The sequence below is a fragment of the Lates calcarifer genome, linkage group LG15, assembly GCF_001640805.2.
Source record: "Lates calcarifer isolate ASB-BC8 linkage group LG15, TLL_Latcal_v3, whole genome shotgun sequence".
NCBI lineage: Eukaryota > Metazoa > Chordata > Actinopteri > Centropomidae > Lates > Lates calcarifer.
In genome coordinates, this window is record NC_066847.1 from 1238079 (window position 1) to 1265736 (window position 27658).

Sequence of the window (27658 nt, forward strand, 5' to 3'; positions counted from 1 at the left end):
CCAACTAAAAATACATTATAGCAAACCTTAGTTTTACCAGCAAATTACAGCAGGATGACAGATGGTATGAAATGCTAAATAAGTGATGTGGGCTGAAGCGGGGAGAGCTGCGAGCAGTCGACTGTGACGAGTACAGTCTTAACAACGCGAGCGCAGAGCACTCAGGAGGTGGTGAGGAGGGACAACGGAGGGACCTGAAGGTTAGAGGAGACGTCTGTGATCAGAAACACACCAGTTTGAAACCCTCAGACCAGCTGGTGAACTCTGAACTGAGATGATGAATGACAAATGTTCCCTGTGACAACCATCAGGGTCTATCTGATCCTAACCGTGGTGGGTTGTAATTAGAGGCTCTCAGGAGTGAAATGGACAAAAAACAGAAAATGCACTCACTTAAATTAAGGTTCACAAGTTAAAAAACACACACAAAATAAAGGTAAAGAAGCAGATAGATAAAGAGCTTTATGAGTGTGAAACTACCTCACTTTTATTTTGCGGCGCTTCACTTTGATCTCAGCCTGGGGCCTGTTTCACATAAGTGATTTGCGGGTACAAATCTATGGGACTAAAGGGACGCCGATATGACGTTTGCTTTGATTAGTCAAACACATTAAAATGAGCAAGAGGATCTCAAGCTGTAAATAAGCCTCTGGTTGTTGATGAAAACCAAAACCAACCAAAAATATCAAAAGTTAAAGAATAGAAGTGAAAATAAAAAACTTTGGATGCCAAAATCAGCACATCATTGTATATCTCTACCAGATTCCACTGACAAAAACAATGGAGTCTGGTAGTGATATATGTTTCTGGTTGAACAAAAGGGATCTTACTCTTTAATAAAAAGCTCTGTCTCTGCAGGAATCCTATCCATAAAGTTGTCAGACACTTATAATAACAATCTGAGCCTGTCCCTATCAATCACTCACACCCAAAAACATGGGAAAATAAGGCTCGAAAAGCACAGTCGGTGTTTTGTCCAGAGGAGGACCATTAGATGCAGCTGAAAACTCTAGTTGAAGGGTTGAAAATATTACGTAACTTCAAAAAAAAACATTTTTGGACCAATTTCATGCTCTTGAAATCGTAAAAACCAAAATATGCAACACTCAAGTTTATGTAACCAACAGTTTGATTACTTTAAGAGCTGCAGTCATGAAGACTTTGACACTTTAAGATCGCGTCAAGGGTCAAATAAAGTTGAGAAATCCATACTTAGAACAATACATGACAATAAACATACCCTCATAACTGTAGACGATGAAGTTGGTGTGTCCTGGTGAGTGGGGGTGGTCGTTCCTGTCGCCGATGACAACTGTCAGTGTGCTGGTGGAGCTCATTGGCGGAGAGCCGCTGTCAATCATAAGAATCGGGAGGCGGTACTCTTTTTGCCGCTCACGATCAAAGGTCCGGAGGGCTGTGATGGCAGCGCTGCCGTTCTTAAAGTCCGTCAGGTTGAAGTTGGTGGCGTCCGATGTGAGCATGAGGAGTCGTATGGAGAACGGCCCGCCGTTAGTGGAGGTGTCGCGGTCCGTGGCGTGGAGGAGGAGGGAGGTTTCGTTCATCCGTACGGCCTGGGGTGCCGCCGTGTTCTCCCAAACAACAGGCTTATACAGGACCTCGAACTCCGGCCCGTTGTCGTTAACGTCAAGTACAGTCACCATCACGATGGCGGTTCCAGTCAAGGGTGGACTCCCAGCATCTGTGGCGAGGACCATGATCCTGTGCTGCGAGATTTTCTCCCTGTCCAGAGAATCAGCCACTACCACCCAACCAGACTGGTCCACCAGGAACTGGCTGTAAGGGTCCGACTCTTTGGAAATGCTGTAAGAAAAACGTCCATTTTGGCCGGAGTCTAAATCAGAAGCTGTAACCTGAGCAACAATAGTCCCCACAGGTACGTCTTCGGACATGGCCGGCGACTCGTAGAACTGTGGGAAGAAGACGGGGGCGTGGTCGTTGGAGTCTTCCACCTGAACGAGACAAAAGGCGAGACTGAAGAAATCGGCGTCCTCAGCCTTCAGGGTCAGATTGAAAGTCCTTTCGTGGGGCTTTTCAAAGTCGACCTTCTTCTTGAGCTTTATCACGCCACGTCTGTTAACTTTGTCGGTCTCCACAAAGAACTTCCTGTCCTCGTCACCTCCAACGATGCTGAAGGTCACGACGGCGTTCTCACCCTCGTCTCCGTCTGTGGCAGAAACAACGAGAACCTCGCTGTTGACCTCCAGGTCCTCTGTCACCTGATGGACACAAGAGGACTGTTATTATTACTACTCATGATATCAACAGGTGAGGTTTGTTTTAGACAGGTTGACTTACCTGAGTGGTGTAGACTCTCTGAGTGAAGACAGGTGGGTGATCGTTGACATCTGAAACCATGATGGTGGCCGTCCCCGTCCCGGCCAATCCCCCTCCATCCCTGGCCTCCACCACCACTAGATACCGGTCCTCCACCTCCCGGTCCAGGGAACGCAGAACTGTGTAGATGGTCCCTGTGGTGGCGTTGATGGAGAACAGGTTGAGGTTGATCTCATTGCGAACGTTCTTGATGATGCTGTAGGTCAGCATGGCGTTCTTGCCCTCGTTGGGGTCGTCCAAGTCCATGGCTCGCATCTCCATGACGGAGGTGTCGGCAGGTGAATTTTCAGGCACTTGGCCGACAAAACATCCATCTACTTCCAGCGCCGGACACGGGAAAAAGGGTGCGTTGTCGTTGACATCTTGGACCTCTAAAAGGACGTCAGCGAATCCCGTGAGGCCGGCCCCTCCCTCGTCTGTGGCGAGGACAAGGAATCTCCAGGCCGGACGCTCCTCGCGGTCCAGACGACGCTGAGCGTAGATTCGTCCAGTGCGTTCATCAATGGTGAATTCGCCTCCAGCGCCCTGGCCATGGAGAGAATAGCGAACGGCGGTTTGGTCGGCTTCTTGGTCTGGATCTGTGGCTGACACCTGAAAAAGTGGCACAAAAAAACTTTTACCAAACAAATTCTGAGAGCCTCAGGTCATCTGATAAAGGTCTGCGAACTATAATAATAGTTAAAAACTTCTAGTTCTAGTACTTACGGTCACAGAAAAGTGACTTGTGTAAGTGCTTACATAGCATAACAGACTGAGTAATGTAAAATTTAGTGGTACTTCAACACCTTTTGACTCTATACAATGCAATATGTCAAACACAAAACACCCACACCACATTCTCTTGGTGAATAAAAGGGTTTTATTATATGAAGACTGCACTGAAACACTGGTCAAAGCCGCCACGTCGACTTTTCACTCCAATTCATTCAATAACGTTCGACTTCTTTAAAGGAACTATTGCTTTTTGTTCTTTTTTGTGGCCGAGGTGTTTCTTATCAAAACAGTTGAATTGCTTTTTCATTATGTACAAATGTCAGGCCCAGCAAATAGGACATGAGGCATGGGGCTGATTGCAGCAGCTGCCCCCGCAGACGGGGACTCAGCAACACAGGAATAAACATTTTCTCGTTGCTTTGTCCTGTTTGCTTAATTAACCTGCCTTCCTGCTATCTCTCTGAACGAGGGGACGAGCTCTCACATCTGTCACCGCGACACACAATGCAATTAAAAGTTAATAGACGCCAGCAAAAGCAAGAAAAAGTACACTTTTACCCTTTCTTCTCCTCTTTTCTCACCAGAGGGTTTGTTTACAGAAGCCCTTTGAAGTTTCCTCCCCCCCTCCCCTCCTCCTGCTGCATGCTTCCTCCCCCCTCCTGTTGTTTTTTTGCATTTCCTGACAACGTGATGCAGGTAGACAATATTGAAGATGAGCAGTCGCGGTGCCACAGAGGAGGAGGCTGCTGCACAGGTGAAGTCAAAAAATATTCATTTCAAATTGGATTTTCCCCTCCGTTCGCTATCTGCTGAATTGTATTAATGCACGGGGCTGAGAGCGGCGTGCGTTCAGGGAGGGGCTGGGGGCCGCCGCCGCCGCCGCTCAAGAAAAACCATTGAGAGCGTTAGAGAGGAACCGAGCGCACATCAAATCAATTCCAGCAGGCGAAGGAGGGGAAGCAGGCCCGGGTTGAGGACTCGGTGACACATGCCTCTCTGACGGGGGATTACTTCCCTGCCCTCTCCCGACGCGCCTCCACCTTTTTAATCTGATTTATCTTGGCGGCGCATGCATATTACCGTGAATTACCGGAGATAGGTGTGACGAAAGGCGGATGAAGGAGGTCGAGTCTGACTTTTCTTTTTCCGAGGCAACTTTTCCTTTCCTGTCAGGAGGATTCGGGTACGTCAAACCTCGGCGCCTCTATCAGCTGATATTGTGTTAAACAATGACACACATGTGCGATGTGTTAGTGCGTGGACACTGGATCTGAGCTGAGGTGTCGCTCCAGGCTAATTCTCCTCTGTGTCTGCATTAAACCCGATACAGCTTCACATGTTGTTCATATAAGCTCCTTTACGGTGACGGTGCGTTCAGGAGGTGCAACTTTCTCATGTTTATGTTTTAAACAGTTTCATCTGGAGTGGACGGACATCTGATCGGTGCTTATGGTTAAAGAATTCAGATTAACAGCCTAAAACATCCAAACATCCACTGTGCCGCCAACTCATCCGTTCACCCACAGAGGGGCCCTCTGTTTGGGTTACCTGGCTCACTCCAGGCCTAAACCTGGTGCTTCTGAGGCCACCTTTTTGAGGTGTCAGTCTCCATTAACCTCCTCCAAGAAATGTCAGTAAATCTTAAAACCAAATAAAAATGTCCCGTAATGTAGGCCTGGATGCTAAAACGATCTCAATATGGATTCGTGATAAAATTTATGTTGATTAAAACGATAAGACCGAGGCATTTGTTCTAACAACCTGTTGTGTCCTATATCCTATAACGTCAAAGTAAGTAAGTAAGAAAGATGAGTAACAAGAGGCACGAAAGTGAAGAACTCCCGTTATCCACCAAACAGGAAACTGTTGATAACAAAGGTCACAACACATCGATTATGTGGAAGTGGTTTGGTTTCCTTAGATTAAGACGGTCTGAAAAACATGTCACCAACAAAGATCAGAAACACATCAAATCTTCTCAATCAACCTGAAAAGGTTTCAGACTGTTTGTCTGTGCACATCGAGTCCTAGCAGGATTAACAGCTAACAGGGCTGAACCAAAACTAACATTTAAGCGACTGAAAAGAAACGTGGATAAAACAAACCCAGTTTTCTACTTCTCAGAGAACAGGATGCCCCTGAACATAGCAGAGAAACATGGGCTCAGGAAAATGATTTAAGTGTTGGACTCTAGCTGTGAACTCCCAGACAGGAAATACCTTACAGTCTAATCTGCACCTCTACACAGAAGGTCCTATCAGATGAATCTCTGATCATAGTCGTCACAGGTCTTTGTTTTATTTACATGTTTTGTTCAGTTACCACTCGAGTCCGTTATAAATATTGATATCAATCAATATGAGGAAATATCCTGATCATATTCTGACAGTATACCGACCTCCAGGATGAAGACCGGCAGCTGGGTGAGCTCCTCGGTCACGGCAGCGTGGTACTCGGTCTGGCTGAAGACGGGCGCCTCGTCGTTGCGGTTCACCACCTGCACCACCACCAGCGTCTCATTCTCCCACTTCCCGTCGGAGGCGACCAGCCGGAGCTCGTAGCGCCGCTCCGTCTCGTAGTCCAGAGGCTGAGCCACGAAGATGGTGCCCACCTCGGGCTCCACGTCGAAGGCGCCCATGGTGTTTCCCGACGTGATCTGATAGCGCAGCTTGGCGTTGGCACCTGGAAGGAGGAAGGTGGGGTTAGATTATCTGACAGGTAGACGAGCAGCGATTACTGTGTAAATGTCCAACTGTCCATCATGTGGTGACAGCGGGGCTCTTATTGTGAAAGGAAGCTTTCTGAATGTTATTGGAGTGGATTTCCACGCAGGAAAACAGGAGTTTGATTGGCAGTGGACACACAAACACACACAGAGCGATGACCCTGTGTGGACAGCAGCAGCAGATATCAAATATTTGGGAGGAAAACAGGCGTCTCTCTCTCACAGTGGGGCTCATTAGACGCCTCCATCTCCTCCACACCTCCTCCTCCTCCCTCCATCTCTCTCTCACTGAGGGAGGTGAGAAAACTATACAAACCACATTTCTCTTTTCTCCTCATCATGTTTGTCTCTTCCCTCGCTCTTCTCATTTCCATCTTCTCTTTCTCTTCCGTCTCCTCGTTACTTTTTTTCTATCACCACCTCCTCACCTCTTCTCTCCTCCTCCTCTCTTACCTTTCTCTTCCCACTCCTTTATTTTCCTCCCCTTTCTTCCTCTCTTCTCACTCCTCCATCTTCTCCTTTTTCCTCCTCAGCACTTTATCTTTTCTTTCTTCCTTTCCTCGTCTCTCTCTTTCATGCTACACCTTGCCTCCTTTTCCTCTTCATCTCACCTCCTCCTTTTCCCTCCATTCTGTATCTTCTTTTTCACCTCCCTCCCCTCAATCTCTATTTTTTCTTCTCCTCCACCCCCCCTCCTAATCCTTTCCTCTGTCCTCCTTTCAGTCCTTTTTCTCTCCTCCCTCCTTTTTCCATTCTTATCTCTCCTCTCCTCTTTCATCCTGAACCTCGCCTCCCTTTCCTCTTCATCTCACCTCCTTCTTTTTCACCTCCCTCCCCTCCATCTCTCTTTTTTCCTCTCCTCCACACCCCCTCCTAATCCTTTCCTCCTCCTTTGCCTCCTCTCTCGTCAGGTTCTCTCCTCCTCTTATCCTCCCTCCTTTCCCCTCGTCGTCTTCTTTCCTTCTCGCCTCAGTCTTCCTTTTCTCTTCCTCCATTTCTCTTCTTCTTCATTACTTCGCTCTCCTCCACCTCTTTTCTCCTCACCTTTTATCTCCCCTTTTTCTCCTCTCCTCTCTCCTCGTCTATGTCACCTCCCTTTTCTCATTCCTCCTTTTTCTCCTCTCTCCTTTCTCCTCGTCCTCCACACCCTCTCCTAACCCTCTCCTCTTGCTCATCTCTCATACCTCCTGTCCTCCCTCATCTCCTCCCTCCCTCCCTCCTCCTCTTTCCTGCTGAAATACCAACACACACATGCACATGGCAAACACACACATGTACACAAACACACACAGAGGCCTGTTCAGAGCCCAGAGGCAGGTCTGTCTGGGTCCGGCCTCCTGCTCTCTCCTGTTTACCGGCACCAAGGAGACTTTAGGAGACAAACACCATCTGTGGAGACATGGAGGACCTTCATTACCACACTGGAGAGAGTGTGTGTGTTTGTGTGTGTTTGTGCAGAGAAGCTTAAGTGCACCGGTCCGTCACAGCCTCTGAGCACGACCCATCATGACACTCGCCAAGCAGCCGAATGTGTGTGTTTGTGTGTGTGCATGAGTGGAGTAGCTCCAGCGGTTTTTTGCCTCCGGCTGCCTCCCTAATGATCAGTCTGGCCATATGGTGTTGCCCACTTAACACACACACACACACTCACACAGACACACACTCACACTGGGGGATAGGGCTGATTTAATTCGCAGCCTCGCAGGAGGCCCCAAAAATTGAGATTAAGGTCAGATCTCTGCTCCTCGAGAGGTGGACCGGAGGGGAAAGTCGTCCCTGAGCACCGACTGACTGACTGACTGCTGGTCGACACTCTGAAGGACTAAACTCTCCATCGGCTGCAGAAAAAGTTTCATTTCGATTTGGAGAAATATCACATGTTAGGGCCTCAGATGGCTGTGAGAGATACTGCAGCTTTTTGAAATTCAAGCTGCTGCACTGCCCGAAAAACCCCGTGTGGAGATGTGGTCAAAGCAGGGAGAGATGGAGGATTAAAAACCTGAATCCGGGAGGAAATTCTGGGATAATTTTCTCACAGAAATGAGCGATTTATACCCCAAAGGACAAATAATGAACTCAAAATGTCCAGAGGTGATTGGACAGGAGGGTCCAGGGTCGGACCTCTGTGATTGGAGGCCAATCTTAAACTGGACGAAGGTGTTTTTGTCATCAGACGTCTCAATGTTCAGTAATCAGAGACTCCCCACCCAAGAGTGCCACAGGAAAATGTTGATTTTTAACGTGAAACTGTTTTATTCAGTGTTTTTACTGATTTTAATCACTTGGTCTGTTTGTTTAGGAGAGGAGGAGGAGGAGAGTTCAGCTCCTGTAAAAACCTCCTGAAACATCAACACTGAAGGAATCTGAACCCACAGATGAAACAACTTTGTTAGCATTAGCTGGGCGAGAAGCTAGCTAAGGCCAGCTTTATTCACCTTACCTGGGTGAAGATAGCCACTTAAGGGCAGCTACATTAGCCTTAGCTGGGTGATGATTGCTAGCTAAGGCCAGTTTTATTAGCCTTAGCTGGGCAAAGACATTTAACTAAGGCCAGCTTTATTCATCTTAGCTAGGCTAGAAGATAGCAGGGTAAGGGCAGCTACATTAGCCTTAGCTGGGCAGCACAAAACAGGACTGACATCTGAAACAACTACAGTTTATATCGAGGTACTTGCTTTTACCAGCCGGTGCTAACTGGTACTAATGTTAGCTAGGTTAGCTCGCTAACGTTAGCAGTTGCTGGCGTCAAAGTTTGTTTGTCTTCCTTCTTTTAAACACTGTAACTTAGCTGCAGCCGTTTCCTCTGAGTTTTTGGACTCAGTTATGTTCAGACAACATGGATTCAGCACTGCAGCATCTGGACTCAGAGAAGTTGGACCAGGAAACAGTGTTTTCATTGGTCGTGACATCAGGACTGAACAGGCCAGTTCATCACCTCACACTTGTTGTTTTTGTAGTTTAAAAACTACCAGTCTGAACAAATCAACGACGTTTTACTACTGACTGAACTGATAACAGAACTATAACACAGTCACAGTAAATCACCATCATCAGCCTCTGTCTGAGTAACACACTGCTGTTCAGTGTAACATGTGATCACACACACTCACTACAGCCTCATTATCACTCCACCTCACTGCAGCAGTAGGTGTGTGTGTGTGTGTGTGTGTGTGTTTACTAAACCCTGGGGGTGACACTAAACTCAAACACCAAACTCAGCGGAATTAAAAAAAAAAAAAAAAAAAACAAGCCTCTTGATCTCATTACCAGACGCACTTAGTTCGGCAAATTTTCCACTTGGAGGACCAGGCAGCATCCAGACAACACGACGGGTGACGAAAGCCGCTGTGCCTAATCAGCTTTAAGATGGGGAAGAGGGGGGAGGAGGGGGAGGTAATCTAAACCCAACTCCCCCCTACTCCACCTACCCTTCACCCCACCTTTCTTTACTACACCAAACAACAGATTAAGATGAATTTTACAGTGAAGGAGCCTCGGTGTGTTTCTGCTGTCTGTGTTTGTTTGACCTCCAGTTTATATGAGGACAGAAGGTCGACACCTGTCAGCGTCAACAACAAACCGTGGTCATAACACACACACACACACACACACACACACACACACACACCTGCAGCCAAGGTGACAGTGCATTCGCTGCAGTCAAGAGAATAAAACCTTCAGGTGTGTTTACAGCTCGTCAAATCTCAGATTGGAGCTTTAATTCTTAGAGGAGTTTCGAGTCTTTCACCTTCAGTCTCCACAGGATGTAAACACAACACCATCAGCAAGTCTATAGATAGAGAGGAGATGCCTCTGGACAAGAAACGCACACTTAGCTAATAATACACACATAACCTGACACATTTCTCTCTTATGTTATCAGTTTTACCTCCTGCACAGCCTCAGAAAATAACCAACACAACACAAAGATGCTGTATAGACCAGTCACCAGCACAACTGCATTTTTTTAACCAAAAACAAAACGTTTGGTGACAAATAAGACGAAGTAAAGGTTCCTCTTTGGATGAGAACAGAATTTCAAAAATAGAGAAGATCCAACAAACTCTTCTGGTAAAAAAGTTACTAAGACTTTATTCTTTATTAAGGTAGAAAGAGATTAATTAAAGAACTCTCATTAAGCAGCGTACACACTAAAAGATCAAAGTTAGCAAAGACCTGATTATCTGATGGTGATCTTGTCAGATTGTCCTGTAGTGTGAGGTGTGTTCAGAGTGATTTTACCCTCCCCAAACAAGAGACGTCGTCGTCTGCCATGTTTGTTTCCTCTGACGTGGTTAGATGTGGAGTTGTGAGAGTCCAGACTCTGGTTGTTGGCGGTGAATCTGTTAGTGTGTGGTGTGTTGGACATCACACACTATAAGAACACAACTGTGACAATCTGACATGATCTGTCCTCAGGTGTGTGTCTCTCATGTTTTATAAATCTCTTGAGATTTCATAAATCTTTTAGTGTGAGCTGGGCTTTAGCTGCACTGATTCTGCAGAAAGTTTGAAATTAATAACTTTTGTGTTTTTTCTGTTTCAGCATCAACATCTATAAAACTAAAAAATCAGTGAAATCAGGCTTTAAGAAAAAACATGATGGAGAGCTGTAACATACCCACAGTTACTGTGAAAACACTGCGCATGTGAATCAAATCAAAATGGCGACGTCCATGCAAGAAGAGGAGCTGATTTGTCTGTTGTATTCAGTGCAAAAAATAGAATAAGAAAAGACGATAAAGATTCAAAAACTGCCACCCAGATCTCCTACACTCAGTGCTGACTCAGCAGGGACCAGGTCTAATCTCAGGAACACCCCCACCTACCTGCCTGTTAGGAAGGACTGAGGCAGGGGTGGGGTTGAGTTCTCCATCTCCCTCTCTGGACCCCCCAGTGGTTTGGGGTTGAGGGGGGTTTGTTAATTATCGCAGGGAGTCCCTGACGAGACACAAACTGGGGATAAAGCGTCAGCGTTTGGGAGCGAATCGGCAGCAGTTTGCTATCCTGGCATTTCTTAATCCTGTGTTCAGCGACTTCCCCGAACCTCGCAGGGATCAGTCTGAGGGGAATAAATACTAAATCTAGAACAACAACCACACATTAGAAAAAACTAAACAGATAAAAGCAGCGACTGATAACCAGCAACAGAGAGAGAAATGTAAAGCAAAGCAGATTTTTTTTCAGGCTTCAGGAGTCTGTGGTCATCGCTCTGCAGCCAAAGAGACTTTTTATGTTTAGAACCACAAAAATATCAAACAGCATCTCTGAAATTTATTGTGTTAAGATACGGACACGACACAGATCGCTGCAGCTGGAGCTGGAAAAATTAGAAATGCACAACAAAAAAATCAACTCAAATCTCTTCTGTTTTAATCAAATCACTGAAAAATGACAGTTTGTATCTGGTTTCCTTTAACACAACAAAAGCAGCTGATTCAACCTGTTTTTATCTGGTGTTGCTACGGGGTTAGCGCCACAGCTAACCTCACAAAAAAGAAGCTTATTCAAGTGTGCTATTAGCGTACTTCTTTTAAAAACTAAAAATAGCTAAGTGTTCTTTGAGTTTACTCTTTATGTTCTTATCAGAGATAAACTAAGCAAAATTAAACTTGAGTATACTTGGCTTATACTTACATGTGTAACATTGTTGATGCTAAACCAAATAACGTAAACTAACAGTATACTTAAAATTTCACTTGTAGTATAATTTACAGTATAGTCGTAGCGCAAAATAAGTTTCTTGCAGTGAACTTCAAAGTTCACTTGAATAAAACTAATAAGTGGGTTAGAAGTTAAGCTAACAAGCACACTTGTAGTATACTTCAAAGTGTACTTTCATAAAGATTATAAGCATACTAGAAGTATATATCAAGCTAGCAGACAGTATACTTACAAGTTCACTGTAGTATAGATTACAGTATAGTTGGAGTACAAAATAAAACAGATGTAAACTAGTTTTGTACTCTAATTACACTAGTCTTACACCTACTGTACACTTAAAAGTGAAATTTTATAAACTAAAAAGTACTGAGATAGTACACTTGAATTAGATTTAAGTTAGCATACTTACTACATAAAGTATACTTGGAAAATATACTTGAACTTAAGTTTTAGCAATAAAATAAACTTTGTATAAGAAGTATACTCAGGTATAAAGAAGTACATCTCTTTTTCATAAGGGCAGCCATCTTGGAATAATCTGTGAATATTCTCAGGTCATAATAAATGTGTTTTTCCTGATGACAGTGCACTGATAAGTTCATATTTATAAATTCTTTAACTGCTGAGTCACACAATCACATCTTAACTTCTCTCTCCACGTCTCACTGTTCTCAGGGTTTCTGGCTGAAACTGATCAGATTTTTATTTTAGCTTGTTAGTGAAGCCAAGCTATTTTTACTACGGTACAGTAAATGTGCTCGATTCGGAAAAACCCGATCAAACTACGAGAGAAAGTTTGGGAGGAAACCATGGGAGACGAGCGACGGGATCTCCAGAAGGAATCAGAACAAATCCAAAACAGGGATACGAAGCAGAGAGTGTCAGACCGTATGAACGTGGGAGGCAGGAAAAATAAAGGTTAAAGATTAAAAAAAGAAAATAAATAATCAGATGTCACTCTCTCTTCTGAGTCAAGAAAACCCCCGAGGCTTCAACTCGACGCCAACAGCCGTCATTAAGAGAGAGAGAGAAAGAGAGAGAGAGAGGCTGGTTCTGTTGTTTCTGAATTCTTCTTCTTCTTTTTTTTGTTGCCTCCTGCTGCTTATTGGTTTAGAGCGGAGGAGGAAGAGGAGCGAGGGACAAACACAAACAAAGAGACAAACATCAAAACTGTCAACCTCAAGGGAGCAACAGCACTCACTAACGAGCTGTGACAGGGAGAGGAGGAGGAGAGGAGGAGAGAAGAGGAGAGAGGAGAGGAGGAGAGGAGGAGAGGAGGAGAGGAGAGGAGAGGAGAGGAGAAGGAGAGGAGAGGAGGAGAGGAGAGAGGAGGGGAGAGGATAGAAGGAAAGAAAAAGGGAGAGGAGGAGAGGAAAGAAGAGGAAGGAGAGAGGGGAAGAGGAAAAAGATAAAGAGGAGGAGAGGGATGAGAGGAAACAAGGAGAGGGGAAGGGAGGAGAAGGAAGGAAAGGAGGAGATTACAGGAGGAAAGTACAGGAGAGGAAGGAGAGAAAAAGGGAACAAGGAGAGGAGGGGAGGAGGAGAGGAGAATAGACGGGGGGAGGAGAGACGAAGAAAGTAAAGGAAGAAAGGAAACAAAAAGAAAGAGGAGAGGAGAGGAGGAGATGTTTTTGTGAAAACCTCCTTGGAGTTCAACCTGAAATCAGCCTGAACCCGAAAAGAAAAACCTGCCAGACGCTGACTCACCTTCATCCTCGTCGTTGGCGGTGACGGTGATGAGGACGAAGCCGACCTCCTTGTCCTCCTCCACGCTCACCTCGTATACCGGCTGGGCGAAGGCCGGGGCGTTGTCGTTGACGTCGGTGACGAAGATCCTGACGTACGCCGTGTCTGATGGAACGACAGAGTTTACAGAGCTGCACAATCGTCTCGAGTCTTTAACAGTTTTACGTTGTGTTTGTGTGTCTGTTACCGGTGTTGGGTTGTCCCTGCTGACCCGGTCGGGCCGACTCGGACCCGTCCTGTGACTGCACCTCGATCAGGTACGAGGCTTTCTGCTCGCGGTCGAAGGACGCCCGGGTGACGATGACGCCACTGCGCGAGTTGATGCTGAAGAACTGGGAGTCTCCGCTCTCGTCCTTCAGGATCACATAGTGGATCTAAAGACAGCCAATCAGAGTCAGCTTAGTCCACTCGCCCAGCAACCGCTGAGTCATCACCAACTGCTGAGTCACTGGTTGCTATGGTGACTGGGGCCTCCAAAGGAGCTGTTGTCTACCATCAAAAATGCCCACATAGCTAGAAAAGTAAAAGTCCTATCAACAAAATTTCTTCACTGTGAGCTCCATAGAGCTTCAGTGAAGACTCTGATGTTTTATACATTCCTGAACATTCCGCGCAATACACACCCATTATAAACTCTGAGACGGTAAAAAACCCCATCAAACTTAAACTGCGATTTCGTAAAAAACGGCAATATCAAAATGCAGATTTAACCTAAAAAAGTCTCAAGTCTTGTGACCTGTTTCAACCTTGTTTCTATGTGAATATATGATGAAATCATTTGGTCTCAAAGAGGGGTGGGTTTCATCCCCTTGACTTCCAATCCACTTTCAATGGGAAATTTACATCGTCATGGTTACTAAAAATGTTACTAAAAGTCATAGTGACTTTGATGTATGTTTTGCCAGCATTTTCTAAAAGCTGCAGGACTAATTGCATGCCAAAATTTATATGGAAGAGGAATAATAACAAAAAGAAATGCATTGGATTATAACGAGCGCAGGTGGAGGTGTTTCTCACCATCCCATGAAGACCAGAGTCCAGATCGGTGGCAGACACCTGAGCCACCGACGTGCCGATCTCTGCTCCTTCGGGAACCGTGGCCTCGTAGGTGGACGACAGGAAGAAAGGGACGTTGTCGTTCACGTCTGAAAGAAAACAAAGAAAGGGAAGAGAAGAGAAGAGAAAGGCATCATCTTATTTTTTTCTAAATTGATCTGTTTTGTTGTTTTGTTGTTGTAGGATCTGGCAGGAGAACACATACAGTCTGTCACGTCCATGAAAGCTGATTAAATTGGATTAAAACTGACAGACAGAGAAAAGGCGAGGAAGAGGGGAAGAAATAAACAGACAAACAATAGAGGAGGGAAAGAAAGAAAAGCAAGAAAGACGGCAAAGAAAGACAGAAACAGTTTGTGTTTGGAGGAGATTAAAAAGTAAAGATCAACTGCAGAAAGAAAGAACGAGACAAAAAGAGAAAGAGTGTGAGAGTCCATCAGAACGTCAAGTTGGACTGTGTCTCCCCTCGCTAATGAAAACTGAGTTATTAGTGAGGAATTATCCTCCAAACACCCTGAAGAGTCCACAAAGCAGCTTGTCAGCTCACTTTCAAGCTCCGCTAAGCCAATTACAGCGTCCGATGTGGGTTTGTTCAAAGCCAATCAAAGTCAGGAAGTGTTTTCTCCTCTTTCCGTCTCTTCACCCGCCTACAGACGCTGATTGGGAAATGAGTCACTGTTAAAATGAGGCGGTGTGGAGCTCACACCACCAGCTGCTGTTGTCTTGTTTTTTTTACGACCACAGACGAGCAGGGATATGAACCACACTTCATTATTCTCTTTTTTTTCCCCCTCGTCTCTCTCCAGCAGCGCCGCTCATTATGGCTGTTGTTCCCTGATCACTTCTTTCCCTCCGCCGGTCAGAGCTGAACGGTGACTTTTATCACAAGTGTAAATGTGTTTTCCTAATTCCAAATAAAGAAAGTTAGAGGCCTGGCTTCAAATGAGAAGTGCTATTAAAACACTAATAGGCTGCTGCTGTTTGTGTAGTAGTTGTGTGTTTATTAACTCATTTATACAGCTAGTGTTTGGGACTGATTGACCAACTAATGGACGTGACCAGAAGGTGGCAGTAATGCAAGAAAAAGCTGTTTGTCAACATCCAAAAAACATCAGAAGAAGAACTTTATGACACCTGACTTTAGAAGGTTCGTATGTGCCATAGCTGTACCGTGAAACACAATCTGGCCCATACATGTGCCATAATTAGCTCATACGCAGAACTGAACCACTTTTATGACAATGCCCAATCCGTTCCACGCATGATCAAGATTTCATGTCAATTTAATTCTCGCATGAGCCTTTTAAAAGTCTTTATCATTGGAGTTGGTAACATTTGAAACAAGACAGGAGATAGTGATACGACTGTGCTGTTTTGTGTGTAAATGAGGGTTGCAAAATTCTGGGAATTTTTGAAGTTGGAAACTTTCCATGGGAATTAACGGGAATTAACTGGAAATTAGCTAAATTTCAGGTTAGCCTATAAGAGGGAACTTAAATGTAGTTGAAAAAACCCATCTTGCAGCATAATCTTGATTAAAACAATCAGATTTTGTGTAAATTCAGTTGAATTTCTACCGTCCATTACACAGACAACATCCAGTCAACTATAGTTTGATCATATTATTGAAATAAATATATTTGATCTGTGGTATTAAGTAATCACAAAAACACATCAAAATATGTTTATACAGTAGTTAGCAGGCTGCTAAATCAGATAGGAAAAATATAAGTTACCTAACATCATGTTTATGTTTATTTTATTCAAACATTCAGGTTTTTTTGTTGTTCAATTAGAAAATCAATGAAACTTTTGCTCACTAATAAATTATAGTCAGAAATGTCCATTTTCTAAATTTGTATTAGTTTCCAGGCGTGTTTGCTTATGACAAAACAAAAAGTCTCGTCTCACCTGTGACGTTGATGTAAACAGGTGGTGAAGGAGGCGAGCGGCACGGCGGCCACGTTCTGTACCCGCACCCTGAGCGTGAAGAAGCGCGTCGTCTCGTAGTCCAGGTTCTCAGCCACCAGGATGGACGCCGAGCCGTCCGCCCGGTTTGGCTTGATGTAGAACCGCACTGGCATGTTGGTCTCCGGAACCTGACCTTCCTCCAGGTTGTAGGTCACTCGGGGGTCGCCGAGCGGAGACGTCGCCTTGATGGTCTAATGGGAGGAAGAGAGAGAGAGGAGGGACTGAGCTTTACGTTAAAGCTTCAAGGTGTTTCTCATTCACACCGCGAAGCAGGTCAAGACAGGAAATGACACAGGGAAACATATTAATGTCGCACATACCTGGAGACAGCAGCCAACAAGATTTCACAGACACAGTGAGTTTTCTACACCTGATCCAGTGTGGTCATGGAGAGCTTGAGAAACAGAATCTGAATTTCTCTCTTTCTGTCAATGGGAAATAAACATTCTCCTTTCACAATAAAAGTCCTGCAATAATGTGTGATTATGTCACAATTCTAGTAGCACTGTTCCTGAGTTATGGTGTTAAATGATCCTAAAACCAGGAAGTCAGTTAGCATGTTAGCATGTTAGCACTTCCTGTTCGTCCAGAGTCAGTGTTTCTGGTTAAATGTCTGAAATAAGGTCTGTGGTTTTAACACAAGCTCAAGACATTTTCAGGTTTTATTCTCCGACATAAAATGGGTCAGTAAATCCCCCACTCCTGATGTTTGAAGCTTTTACGTGTCTTAAAAAAGGCGGTTGCTGATGAACTAAACCTGGAAGGATCAGAAACTTTAGCTGCTCACAGTTTATTTTCTGGAATAATCCAAAGCACAATGAAAAAATCCCATTGGCTTTTTGTGGAGGAACCAGGCTGATGCTAACTTCAGGGCTGGACTAAAGAAACACATCATCACTGCACCGGCCAGAAAATGGTTTCTGCGTGACCTTTGACCTTTTCATCACGTCACCATTTTATCCTATTAACTATATATTTTTGTTATCTTTGACATGACATGATTTTTTAAGTTGTATTTTGTGAGGTCACAGTGATCTTGAGCTTTAATCTTTAACTACCAAATTCGAATCACTTCATCCTTGAGTCCAAGTGAAAGTTTGTGCCAAATTTTACGTAATTCCCTGACTAATTACTGATTTAACTAAAAAAATATGTTTGTTAGTTAGCTTGAACTTGCTCTAACTGCTCTGTTCACATATTTCTGAGACAATAACTCCCACATCTCTCTATAATCCATCTGAGATGTGCTGAAATCGCACAGCTGCTTGACGTCGACGAGCTCGTTTATTATCATAACGACTCCAACGGCTTCCAGATCCATAAACCATCACACTCAGCAGAGGGATGACACTAAAATACACAACTTACATCTCAAAGAATTCATCGTTTGAGCTCAGCCCTTCTATGGACAACATGCAGCTGAGTTGACTTTCCACCGCCTAAAAAGGTTTCGGTTTCTGCTCCTGCTGATGTTTTTCATGGTGTGGAATTTGCCAGAAAATATGTGTTTGGAGCAGCAGCAGCTTTTTAGACTTGTGTTATTCTCTCGGCAGCAGATTAAGCTGAACCTCAGAGAGAGGGAGTGTGATAGCTTTTAAGGCTCGTGTCCTTCCTGAACCACACACACACTTTGCCAGGGAGTGATTGTGTTTTCCACGGCTGAGTGACGCCACCTCACTTTACTGTGCCGACAGTAAGAACATGACCTGTACACAAACACAGACACACACAGATGGAGAGCTCCACATATTCCCAAACATGCTCATGTTAGTGATTCATGCAAAAGAAAAGGAAAAAAGCGTTTTTAAATAAAATCTCCAACATTTCTTTTCTCAGTTCATCCTACTTTTTCTTGTGTTTTCAGCTGCAGACTTTAACTTACTGATGCTTTTTGTGCTTCAGACTGGGGTTTAGGGTTGCAAAGGGGTGGAAAATATCTGGTAAATTTCCACAAACTTTCCATGAAGTTAATATAGGGAATTCTGGAAATATTGAATTAGAAATGAGAACTTTCCTGGCAATTTATACAAACTGTATCATATCCAAAATCCATTGTGTTATGTCAGACGCAGTCACGCCCAGAAACTAATACTAATTAAATTTTCTTTTAGTTTTGACTTAACTTTAATACCACAGATCTGCGGCCTCAAAAAGGCAGTGAGTCAAACCAACACATTAACAAACCAATAATTAACAATAATCGATTGATCGTACCCCAGTTCAGATACAGGTGTCTTTCATATTAACGTGCAGTGGAGAAAGAGACATGTGCATGATGGTCAAACGACCACTAGAAGAATAATAAAACCAGTCCTCTTATGGTTAGCCTAGCTTAGCACAAACACTGGAAGCAGAGGGAAACTGTTAGCTTAGCTCCATTAAAACAGGAAAAAATGCACTTTCCAACATCTCCAAATGTTGTCGTGGTTTCCAGCAGAGGTAACATGTTTCCTCACAGAGAAACGCTGAGTGAGAAACACTGTCTGCCGCTTCCAACACCAAAAACCTCTCAGCCATCTCTGTCTCTGTGACCACAGCCGCTCAACCCCCAACCTTCCCCCTCTCTCATGTCTTTACCAGCCTCTTAGCATGACACACCAACATCACAATAAAACAAGAGAATATTCTTAGAGGGAATGTGTTCCCATGGGCTGAATATTTATAATTGAGTGAGAAATTTGGATCTAAACACTGAGGCCCAGCAGCAGCAGCTGTCCAGTTTCAGGTGAGGAGTCGGTTCAGGACACGTTGGTCCTCCTCAGGAAAGCGGAGTGTGGTGGATGTTGCCTTGCGGCGGCGGCGGAGGGGCCGAGGCAGCGGAGCGCGCTGGAACTGGCGCTAATGACAAATCATCTCATTAGACAACAGCTGCAGTGAAGCTGAAGCTAAGCTGATCAGTGTCTGCCATCTTCTCCCACACAGATTAACGCCCGAGGAGGAGATATCGCGGCGGATCGCTCTCAGCTGGTGCGGCCGGTCGACCAGTGTGATTCAGCAGCTGGAATAAAGATCATCCTGTCAGCTCGCTTCACATGCTAACTGTTAGCAGTCAGCTGAGGGGAGGAGGGCGGGAGGGGGCGTTCATTAAGATCTGAAACTGGAGGAGTGTTTTTTTTATTGAAGCTGGTGATTCTCACACTGTATTTCCTTAAATACGGCCACTTTAGGCTTAAGAAATGTAATATATCCATCTTTATTAGCAATGAACGTGATATAGAAGTTTGGCTTCATGCTTCAGGTTAAATTTAACTATTTCCAGATCCTGAATCTTTTTCATTTTGAGTCTAAAGCTGAAAGTGATTATTTTTAGAGTTAATATTGCGTGGTATGGGTTTAATAATGTGTTCACCTCTCGGCTGAGGTTGAAGGCAAAGTGAAGCTGAAGTGAGTGATTTGTTAGCTTTAACATTAATGCTGCAGCTAAATAGTACATCTGTCAGACCTCTGAACATTCAGCGCCTTCATGCTGCTAGCTAAACCTCAACTAAGACTAAACTAACCCCTAAAACTTGACTATTTGATGTACCGGTCAGGAAGTCTCTAATTTGACTCAAAAAAAGTCAGTCAGAGTTCTACCTTCTCTCAGGAACTACAGCGAGTTAAAATGAGATGACAGCATCAGCAGCCCGGCAGCAGAGACACAGCATGGTAGGATTTTATAACTGAGCTGTGAACAAGACGCCAACTTTATGTCCGCTGTGTTTCCGCTGTTTACGGTTTGTAGCAATGGGAAGATTACTGTTGCAGTTACACGACTTTGCAAAGGGCTTTTAATCTGAAACGATGGTCACAGGAAGTGGAGACAGTGGTAATACCTGGTTGAGGTGAGAGGGAGAAAGGTAGATTTAACTCGCTAACATTAAGTTAGATTTGTAATAACCAATTGATCCTCACTCTCCTGGAACAAATCCCAGCCCTCAGTAATAATAAATATAAACTGTCCAGTTGACCTGAGCCATCAAGAACAAGATAATCGTGTTGTGCTGATGATGAGACGATTATAACATGAAACTTGCAGACTCACACGTGAACACAGGAGATGTCTACAGCGTATTGATATGGAGATTTAACACTCACACACACAGAGCAGCTCCCACCTCTGCAGCGTCTGCCTCCCACCACCTCGTTAACAATGTAATTAACAGACCTTATTAACGCTGCTAAATTTAAAACAACAGTTCCTCCTCAGTGCAATTAACACAGTGGAGAGGAGGAAAGGGGGAGGAGGAGGGGGGAGGAGGGAGGAGGAGGGGGGAGGAGGGAGAAGGAGGAGACATTTCTGCCTTTTGAATGATTTGTACAGGTCGTCTGTTACATGTTAACCCACGACACTTATTAGTGACTAGAACTGAAAATATTAACTAGAAACCTTGAAGGACTGCTACGACTTCTTAAAGGACAATTACAGCCTCCACAGTGGCCACTAGTACCACTGAGAGGACATCTAGAACCTTCTCGTTGATCCCTGAAACCACAAGGACCTGTAGAACCTCTCCAATGACCACTAGAACCAAAGGACTCCTAGAATGCTGTCAATAACCAACAGAAATTCCCAAGGAACTTCCCAAAGGCCCACTAGAAACCTCCTGAAGGACTACTAGGTCCTCTTAAAGGAGCACTGCAACCTCTGAAAAGACTTCCAGAACCTCTTCAGTGATCATTTAAAATTCAAACCAACCTCTAGAACTCTTAGAACCTCTAAATGAGCTCTAGAACCTCCTCAATGGCCACTACAACCTTTGCAAAGGCCTCAAGAACCTCTAGAACCTTTTTAGTGACCACTTAAACCTCCCAAACATCTAGAACATCTAGAACCTCCTCAGTAACCTCCAGAACCTCTAGAACCTTCCTGTTAACCAGTAAAACCTCATCAGTGAGCTTAAAACCTCCAAAGAACCCTTAGAACCTTCTTTAGATTCTCTAAACGCTGTACTGCCATGTTGAATGAAATGAAAGTAAAACTGAACATAAAGTGTGTTAGTGAGCCTCAGCAGTGACAGTCATACTGATAAACTGAGAGACCTCTTCTTCCTCTCCTTTTCCTACATTTGACTCACCCCTCCTCCCACCACCTCCCCCCTCCTCCCTCCATCATACAGCCTCTGTCAGGTTAAACACAGTAATCAAGCGTCTGTTTTTTGGAGGTGATGAGCGTCCATTGTGACGCTCCGACGGCAGGTGCAATTATCTCCCTCTCCTGTCAATCACCTCTGACAGGGACGAGCTGTGGGTGGGACAACCTCCAATCACCGCCGCCGCCATCGCCATCATCATCATCATCATCATCATCATCATCATCATCATTTTCAGCCTTTTCAGCAGTAATATGGGGTCGAAAAAGGAGGGAAAGGAGGAGGAGGAAAGATTATATACAGCACAGGTTCACACTCATAAACACACACAGGCTTACACTGGATTACACACACACACACACACACACACACACACTCGCCCTACAACTGTTTGAAAACTGACTAACCTCCATGAAATCGAGCAGCTGGAGGGTAAAAACTCCTCCACCTTCTAAACCAGCGGCTTAGGAAAAGAGAGCAAATTAGGATGGAGGGATCAAAAGAGGAAAAAACCACCAGTATACAGGCAGACCCTGTTAGTGTGTGTGTGTGCTGGCTGCAGTGAATCAGGTGAGACAGACTCCGGTGGTGGATTTGTTGTTTGCTCGGCAGAAAAATGTTTGGAAGCGCCTTGTTTAAACGTGCTGACACTGAGAGACGGAAAGAGAGAGAGAGAGGGATGGATGGAGGAAAAAAGAGAGGAAGAAGAAGATGAAGAAAGCGTGTTTCCAGGCTCCTCGGGGTGCTCTGCACAGATGTGAAGGAGGATGTAAACGAAAGAGAAGTCTTTAACCGCTGCAGGAGAAGAACTGGGTTTAAATATTCCTCTCTCCTCAGAGCTTAGAGCTGCTTACACTGATCAGAGGAGGAAGTACGAGCTCCAGTTTCCTGATCAGCAACTTTTCACATAATGTGCACCGTTAATTTACTGTTAAATTCCTGTTAATCTACTTTGCACGTTTCCTTTTTTTTTGGGTGCGAAACTCAATCTCTCTCTTTTTGTTTAAGCAAAATGAACCAAATATATGAAGTGAATCAGTGTTTGTTTTAGCAGAGCGCTGTAGCGAGTTAGCTCTGCATGGTTAAGAAATATAACAAAACAAAGAAAGACAGAAGGTCAAAACTGAAGCTGCAGAGTTAAAGATATAAAGTATGACTCAACTGGATCCTACATTTCCCATGATGCAACTCAACAGCCTTTCATCAGACTCTCCTTCCCTGGTGAGCAGCGATGTCTTTTAAACTGCTCAGCTCTTGTTTGCAAGACAGGATGTTTGTCATCTCCAAACATGAGCTGAGATAACCTGAGGAAGTTCCCTCCAGAGCCTCAGAAGACATCACACAGTCTGCTTCATCCATCCATCATCCATCATCCATCCATCATCCATTCATTCATCCACCTGTTCAATATCTGTACTCTCGCTGTGAGGTGACAGAGCTAACCTCTGAACACTAAAGGTCAAAGCTGAAGCAGCAGAGTTAAAGATATTCAGACTTTTAGTTGCTAGTTTGGCTCAGACTCCACTGGAGCCTACATTTCCCATGATGCAATGCAACAGTCTTTCTATCGAACATATATATGAAGAAAAGATTTGGATGGCCTGCTGCCTGCATGGATCCTTCACAAAAGAACAGACATAACCCATCGACATAAACGGCTACAAGCTTCAAATCACTTCTAGCACAATCCTACGAAGTGTGTGCAACTTCCTGTGTTGACATTTTGTTTTGATGTCTTGGTTTACAGTCTTATTTTGAAGAAAATGACCAAAAATTCTACATCACTTTTTTCCTTTTTTTGTTTTACAGGCTAATATCCCCTTTCAATCTGATCAAACACAAAGTAAACGAGCCACAGAATCTGACCAGACGCTAATGTGTTTGTTGTGTTGAGAGCGTTATTCAATACTCATGCTACATGTTAAAGCTTAAAGGAAGTTTAACATTTTTAGAAATACACTTATTTGCTTTCTTTCAGTGGGTGAAGCCAGAAGATCAGCATTGATCTTAGTCTGTGGGGTTCAGTTCAGAGGTGGAGTCAGGATGTGGTTAGCCTAGCTTAGCATAAAGACTGGAAACAAAGGGAAACAGCTAGCCTGGCTCTGTCCAAAGATGAAAAATAAATAAATAAAAAAACGCCTGCTAACAACTACAACGACTGTGTGTCCCTCACCACGATCTTGGCGTCTCGGACGGTGTTCTCCGGGACGGTGACCCAGTACTCGGGCTGCTCCCAGTGCGGCGGCTGGTTGTGGACGTTGGTGATGATGACGGTCAGCTCCACGGAGCTGCTGCGGTTCCCTCCGTCAGACGCCACGATCTGCTGGTTGATCCTGGACGTCTGCGGTGAGAGTTTATTCAGATCTTTAAACCACAGAATCTGGAGGGAATATCTGTCCAGCTTTCAAACAAAAAGAAAAGTTTGCTACCAAAACTTAAAGGTCTTGTCATCATATTATCGTCTTTTTTATCGTCAAAATCTAAATTTAATGTCCATGCAGTTGTTTGAGGATGGCCTTTTGAACACTTGTAAATATTAGAGTGGAGAGAAAAAGAAAATGTTAAAACGTTGATCTTCTGGTTTGTGAATAAAGAAGGAAAGAGAGAGTTGGGGTGGGTTTGAATCTGCCTTTGCTAAATTATTGACTGATGTGTCATTTAAAAGATCAGTGGCAGAGAAGAGGAACAGAGAGAAGCTGACAGTCACTGAAGAAGAAGAAGAACAACAGTCAGACACTTTGGATTTTCAGTTTGACTTTGAACAAAGAAGAAAAACACACGACAATCATTAAACATTTAAGGCGACTGTCGGTTTGACGCAGCTTTTATTGTTCTCACAGTGGAAACAACAGAGCAGCTGCTGCCACTGGAAATATAACCTCCACCTCACGACCTCATGACCCCATTAACCACTGACTGTGTCATTACAAGTTATTATAAGTGTCCCACAGCATTATGGATAGGATTCCTACAGAGACAGACCTTTTTATTTAAAGGAGGAAGATCCTTTTTGTTTAACCAGAAATAGTCATTTTTATCAATACCAGACTCCATTGACAAAAACAGGATTTTTTTTTGAGTTATTATGTGGTACTTTTACTTATATAAAGTATCTGATTACTTCTTCCACCACTGAAAGTCACACAGTAACACAAACACACTAACAGATGGAGGCAGTGGTATTCCAGCAGCTCCTGTGTTCTGCTCAGTAAAATTTCTGTTTTTGTCAATGGAGTCTGGTATTGCTATACGGCCAATTGATTTTCATTTTGGAGTGAACACAAAACAGATGATGAGCCCTTTCCCGTTTTTCGTTTTCTAACAATGAAATTGGAAAAACAAAGCTTAAAAACCGTCAGTTTTGTCGTGCATTAAGTTTATTTTGTCCTGGAAGTCACCCAATGAACGACAGCACAGGATCCCTGCGAGCTAGCACTGTTCTTTTCTGTGCTGCCCAGCTAAGGCTAATAAAACTGGCCTTAGCTAGCTATCTTCACCCAGCTAACGTGAAAACAGGCAACCTTAACTGTTTTCGTTACTTTTGGGCAGCACAGAGAAGGACTGACAACTGAAACACAAAGATGTGGCTCAAAGCAAGAAAACTGTAATTAGCAGATGCTAATGTTAGCGAGGTTAGCTAGCTAACAATAGCACCCGCTGGCATCAAACTTTTATTTCATACGTTTAAGAATTGTTACTCATCAACTGCAGCCATTCTCGTCCCAAGAAAAGCAGTAGAATGACACTGAATAGCTAACAGAGGCTAGTGCTAGCTAGGTTAGCTGGCTAATGTTAGCACCCACTGGCTAGTAAATAGCTATATTACTATGGCTGTTGTAACATCAACGAGTGGATAGCATAGGAAGAAGAAAGCGGAATGCTGTGGAGCATGTAATTTTATTTAAAATAATTCATTTAAAAAATAAAGAGTTGTTCTTTGTTTTCTTATTTCGTTGATCCAAAAATTGGAAAACGGCTCATTTTTCATTTTCCTATTCCAAAACAAGAGACAGGAAAAGGCTTTTATCTGTTTCTGTTTCCCCATCTGAAGACAGAACAGAGGTGGAATAACGTCGCCACATTCCCGCCTTCAACAACCCTCCCTGGTGTCGTCTCTCATTTTCATTATTACTTGTAAACACACAAGTCAAAACAACAGCGCAGACTGTTCTCCCAGGGAATGATGGGAAATAAGTTTTAGCATGAAGCCATGAAGCCCCGAGGTACAAACATACATACAATCCAACAACATGCAAAACATCCTGTCGGCAAAGAGACACAAATCCTCACCTGAAGGTACAAACGCACGCACACAGACACACACATGCTCCCTCATGTTAGCGGTTAGCTTCCTCCATGTTTATTTATATCCAAACAATGAATACATTAATCTGAGTGTGTGTGTGTGTGTGTGTGTGTGTGTGTGTGTGTGTCGGACCTGTGAGATGGGGTGGTTGACGTACACCCAGCCCGTACTGGGGTTGATGTGCAGGTACGCCGGCTTCTGATTGGACAGTGAGTAGGTGATGGCCGCGTTGCTCCCCTGGTCGTCGTCGTGCGCCGCCGCTCGAAGGAAACTAGTTCCCACCGGAGTGTCCTCACGCAGGAAGTCTGAGAGACAGAGGGAGAAATACTACTGATACTACTGATACTGCATCTGATGGTACTGCTAATGTAACTGCTGTTGTTGCAACTTGTACTAAGACTACTACTTCTACTGCTACTACCTAATATTTTTACTGCTACTACTCATAATAGAAGTACTGACTCTGATAATATCATTGGTGCCATAGTTGATACTCCTTTACTGGAACTACTACTACTACTACTACTACTGCTACTGCTACTGGTATGGCTACTGCAGTTACTGCTACTTGTACTCTAACTACTACTACTGCCACTGCTACTACTGGTGCTACCACTGATACTACATCTACCACTACTGTTACTACCACAGAACTACTGCCAGTACTTCTTCCACCAATACAATACCACTGCTCACACTTCTACTACTACTGTAACTAAAGTACTACTGCTAGCACCTCTACTACTACTACTGTTACAGTGCTGCTACTAGTACTTCTACTACTACTGCTACAGTATGACAGCTAATACTTCTACTACTCTTGTACTAGTACTTCTACTGCCAGTACTGCTGCTGATAATAATGCTACTATTGCTATTACTAGTACTTGCCACAGTACTGCAGCTAGTACTTCTACTACTGATGCTACTGCTACACTATTAAGGCTAGTACTTGTAGTATTACTACTACAAACCATTGCTTGTACAATGGTTCTACTACAGCACCACTGCACTGTACTTCTACTACAGTAACAGTAGAGTAAGAGAGTTGCAGTAACAGTACTACTGCTAGTACTAGTACTACTACTGCTACTCGTACAGTACCACAGCTACTTCTACCACTACTGATACTTCTACTACCAGTACTGCTGCTGATAATGCTACTACTACACAAATACTACTGCTTATACGACTGCTACTACAAGTAGAACTACTACTAATTGTGATGCTATTTAAAGTTGTGAGTATTTTGTAGCAGTATTTGTGTGTATTTGTGAAGTACAGACTCTTCACACTCAGCAGCTCTCGTGTCTGAAAACTGAATCTCATTAAACTCAACTGAACGCAGTACAACATCATGTTCTGTGATGGTAAGCAGATATTATAATAATGGCGACACGGCGGCGTTGTGTTGTGTTGTGTTGTGTTGTGTCAGCACTGTGTCACCTCATTTTGTCATTTCTGGGTCTCACTCTGCAAAGTCAACAGATGCATTTTTTATTTTTTTTAAGTTTATGAATATAAGCTGGGATCCTGCTGACGGTGACGTGTGTCAGCGCTGATCACACAACAAAAACAAGGAGCAGGGAGGCGGGTTCGCTGCTGCATTTTCCTCCTCTGTAATACTGCGTTTCAAGCATTATGTCAATAATAATGTACTTTTGACATTTGTGGGTCTGGCTGGAAACGTCTCGACTGAATAATCACATCAGATCCTGCTGAGTCTAATGTGTGTCACTGAGGAACCACGAACACAGGATCTGCCCGTCGCTCACGGTTTACGTCTATAAAGACAGAGCGAAGCTGCATGATGATGAACTCTACTTCTTCTACCTCTGTTTTAAAAACGGCTGTTTTCTTAATGAGGTTTGGTTAACACAAGGAAAATCAAGCTTCATCATCTTGGATAATTCTACTACTTTTACTACTACTGCTATGGCTTCAGTACCACAGCTAATACTTCTACTACTACTGCTACAACACCACTGCTAGTACCTCTACTACTGCTGCTATTCCTCCAGTACCACAGATAATACTTCTATTTCTACTG

The 27658-nt window shown here is 43.9% G+C and overlaps 1 protein-coding gene across 1 annotated transcript in view; it reads right to left on the minus strand.

The window, feature by feature from the left end:
* Positions 1–27658, minus strand: part of si:dkey-22o22.2 (neural-cadherin) — a 116263-nt gene that overhangs the window by 18644 nt on the left and 69961 nt on the right. The window contains 10 exon segments of the mRNA XM_018678732.1: positions 1241–2237; positions 2317–2946; positions 5468–5751; positions 13166–13309; positions 13392–13578; positions 14222–14349; positions 16172–16190; positions 16192–16422; positions 23477–23644; positions 25742–25914. Of these exon segments, the coding sequence (XP_018534248.1) occupies positions 1241–2237; positions 2317–2946; positions 5468–5751; positions 13166–13309; positions 13392–13578; positions 14222–14349; positions 16172–16190; positions 16192–16422; positions 23477–23644; positions 25742–25914 (2961 nt within the window).